Here is a 3641-nt window from a genome sequence, read left to right as displayed (position 1 = left end):
AAAAATTTGGGAAAAGATAATGAGATTTTAATTTTTAAAAAAAGGAGTAGAAAGTCCCTTATTTCTCCCACAGAGTGACTGGTAGTTTCAAACTGCTAAACTTGAGGATCACAGCCCAACAGGTAACCACTATGCCAACCAGATCTCCTACTTAGAAAATATAATTTTTGTTGGGGTGGGCTGGGAGCATAGATTCAAATAGAAGATAGCATGAAGCACTTCAGGAGCAGATAAGAAAGAGAAACTAGGTTCTAAAAGGGAGGTAAGGAGGCCAAGGGAAAACTTTTCAAATGGACTTGGATATTTGAGATGAGTTCATTAGTTGTGAAGAATCTTCTCTCAAGTGGTCAAAAAGGTGTTAGTGATCACCTAAATTTAGGAATATTTCTAAAATCCTTCAGAAGGCCGGAGATTCCAATATGTTCCCTCCATATTAAGAACAGTCTCTCATTCAATTTCTTCCTATTCCTTGCCTGTCACCACCTCACTCCATGTCCCATGCAACTCCCTCCACTGGAAATAGGGAAGACAAGGAAAGGGGGTTACATGCAAGATAAACAAGGTAACATTTAATAATTTTGTGTATGATGTACCACACACTAAACTCTAAACAGATATACCCATCAAACTTCAAACTCACTGCTGTTGAGTCGATTCCAACTCACAGTAGCCCTATAGAAGAGGGATGAACTTCTCCATATGGTTTGTGAGGCTATACATCTTTACAGAACCAAACAACCTCATCTTTCTCCCATGGGGCACCTAGAAGATTTGAACTGATGACTTTCAGTTAGCCCAACACTAAGAGTTTCCTCTGAGGAGCCTATAAATACGTTATTTATCTGGGGAAAAAAAGATTGTTTTCTCATATATAAAATAAAGCATCACCTACTTTGTAGTATTTCTATGTGCCAAAAAAAAAAAGATGGTGTCTCTATTTTACAAATGGAGAATATTAATCTTTTATCTCAATTGTTTCTTGATTCAAGTATATCCTAAGCTTAGAATTTTCATCCAGATCTGCCTAATTCTTTATCTCCCACTCATTCCATCACAAAAGGGGGAGAAAAAGCAAGTGAAAGACAAAGGAAGAAATAGTTTGAGGGCACAGAATATGCCAAATTCCCTCTTAGGTGGCCCTTCTTTTCTCTTTTATAATTTTATTACAACTGTGCACCAATCTCCATTCCCATAATCATGCTATAGGAACTACCTACTTAGAAAAAATCTAAACCACTCCCACACAATGTGCTAGGTGCTCTGCTAAGCAGGGAAAGGAAATGGAGTCCACTCGTACGTAATTGCCACACAGATGTATTACATGGCCATATTCACATTTTCATAACATAAAATCTTTAGTGAAAAACTACATTAATTTGGTCATTACTTATAAATTATTCATTTATAAATATATTTTAAGAAGATTGACCAATGAAAGTGGTGCAAAGACTTCATGGAGAGGAGATAAGTACAAATCTCACATGTATTATATACCTAGAGGACTTCTATCCCTTATTCACTCTGTGACTCAGCATAGCTTTTTAAGGTAAGTGAATTATTCTGTCTTTACAAGCGTAGTAATTTAGAAAATGATGATGATTTATTTAAGAATTTTTACAAATATCACAGTTTTAGAGTAAAGTCAAGACACTAATCATAAATACTTAAACATGTCTTAGCCTCAGATTTAAACTCAGAAAGCAAGAATTTCCGGTACGATGTTTCAATTTTCATTGTTCTTCCTCAGGGCATTTAAAATAATATAAATTTAAAAATCTAATAAGGTAGGATCCATTTATATTCATTTTTCAGTTACAAATCAAAGTAAACCTAATTGAGTCATCTACTTGTTATATGCTTTTTTTGAAACAAAATTGAAGTAAAATTCACATAGCATAAAGTTAACTTTTAAAATACACAATTCCGTGACATTGAGAACATTCACAAAGTTGTGTAAATCCCACCTCTATCAAGTTCTAAAACATCACCCCCCAATGGAAATGCTGTACATGTTAAGCAGTTGCTCCTCATTTCTCCTCCCCAGAGTCCAATAACCACCACGTGCTTTCAGGCTCTACATGCTTACTTATTTTAGAGATTGCACAAAAATAGGATCACACAGCATAAGACTTACTCTTTGGCTTATTTCATTTAGCACATGATTTCAAAGTTCATCTGCGTTATAGCATGTATTGGGACTTAATTCTTTTTCATGGCTAAATCATACCCCATTGTATGTGTAAGCCTATTTATGGGCTCATGCGCATATGTATGTATGTGTATTTATATTCTCTTTCTCTCCCTCTCTACCCCACTTTCTCTTATTTCCTTTTCCCTATCCTCTCTCAAATGACCTAACAGTTCAAAAGAAAAAAGCTCTTTGTAGTATGCTTCAAATTTTTCTATACACTTGTCAGTATTTTAATATTTGTTGAGTACCAATAAAATGTTTTAATTTCAGGAATATAGACACTATATTATGTAACTACTTTGGACTAATTTCTAATTTTAATCAAGCAAAATATGACAAAAAGGAATTCAGTTTTTAGCCAGTTTGCAAAAAATATTAAAGAATGTTTCTATGGTAAGCAGAGAGAGAGATAAGGAACTTAAAAAAACGAGGGTTCCTCCCCCTCTTCACAAAGGTAAATGTTCAATTAACCAGAATAAATAACTGCTCCTTGCTTTAATTCACACAGCCAATAATTTCTTACCTAGTTTCCCAAACTTAAGTCCATTTCCTTGTAAATTACTCTGAAGATAAATCTGTCATATCCTTAAGCAAGAAAACTTTAGCAATCAATAATTAATTCATAACTTTCATAAATATTTATCTATTATTTCCCAGAATATAATTAATATTGATAAAGGTGATGCAATAATTTAGGTGAGGTTTTTTCCACATATTTCTGCTCTGAAACAAAAAAAATCATAAATTTAGAATTAGAAACAGAATTAATTAAATTTTAAATACATACGAAATCCTGTTGACTATTGCATCTTCATCTTCTTGTTCATCTGCAAAAATATTTAAGGCATTACAAAATGTTTAATTGATTTAATATAATAAAATAAATTAGACAAATATAAAATTTAATTAGAGCAAGTGTTTTATTGAAACAATTTACAAAATGCATTGGATTACTTCAGCACAAATTCAAATGCAAATCTGCTTATGCTTATGGAATCCTGGTGGTATAGTGGCTAAGCATTGCACTATGATCTGCACGGTCAGCAGTTCAAAACCACCAGCAGCTCCAAGAGAGGACTAGGGAGCTTCAGTCTCTGAAACCCACAGGGGTCACTATGAGTCAGCACCGACTGGATGGCAGTGAGAGTTGTACAGTGCACGATTAGAAAATGGAATCTTTTGGTTAGCAAAATGTTTTGATTAACAAAATTACTCTATTTAAACATTCCAAATATTTAGTCATCAAGCAAATTCAATCTTAATAGAACCTCCGGATTACTATTAAGTTTATTGGTATACAACGTAAGTGAAACTGCTAATAAATGGAATTTTCCGGTTGCTAAAATAGCCAACAAAAAATTTTGCAATAAAGTGGGTGAGGGAGACATTGGATGGTGTAAGATATGATAAAATAATAATAATTTATAAATTATCAAGGGGGAGGGGGGAG

The 3641-nt window shown here is 33.6% G+C and overlaps 1 protein-coding gene across 3 annotated transcripts in view; it reads right to left on the bottom strand.

Annotated features, from left to right (window-relative positions):
- LMBR1 (limb development membrane protein 1) overlaps positions 1-3641 on the bottom strand; it is a 160872-nt gene that overhangs the window by 132495 nt on the left and 24736 nt on the right. For all 3 annotated transcript variants that reach the window (XM_030885593.2, XM_045289917.1, XM_004702332.2), the window contains exon 3: positions 2979-3018. In XM_030885593.2, the coding sequence (XP_030741453.1) occupies positions 2979-3018 (40 nt within the window). The remainder of the gene's footprint in view (positions 1-2978; positions 3019-3641) is intronic.

Source organism: Echinops telfairi, unplaced genomic scaffold (assembly GCF_000313985.2).
Source record: "Echinops telfairi isolate 266 unplaced genomic scaffold, ASM31398v2 ScPeMD7_31;HRSCAF=116, whole genome shotgun sequence".
Classification (NCBI taxonomy): Eukaryota; Metazoa; Chordata; class Mammalia; order Afrosoricida; family Tenrecidae; genus Echinops; species Echinops telfairi.
Note: the sequence above shows the minus strand (reverse complement) of the source record. Positions and strands in the feature narration are given on the sequence as shown.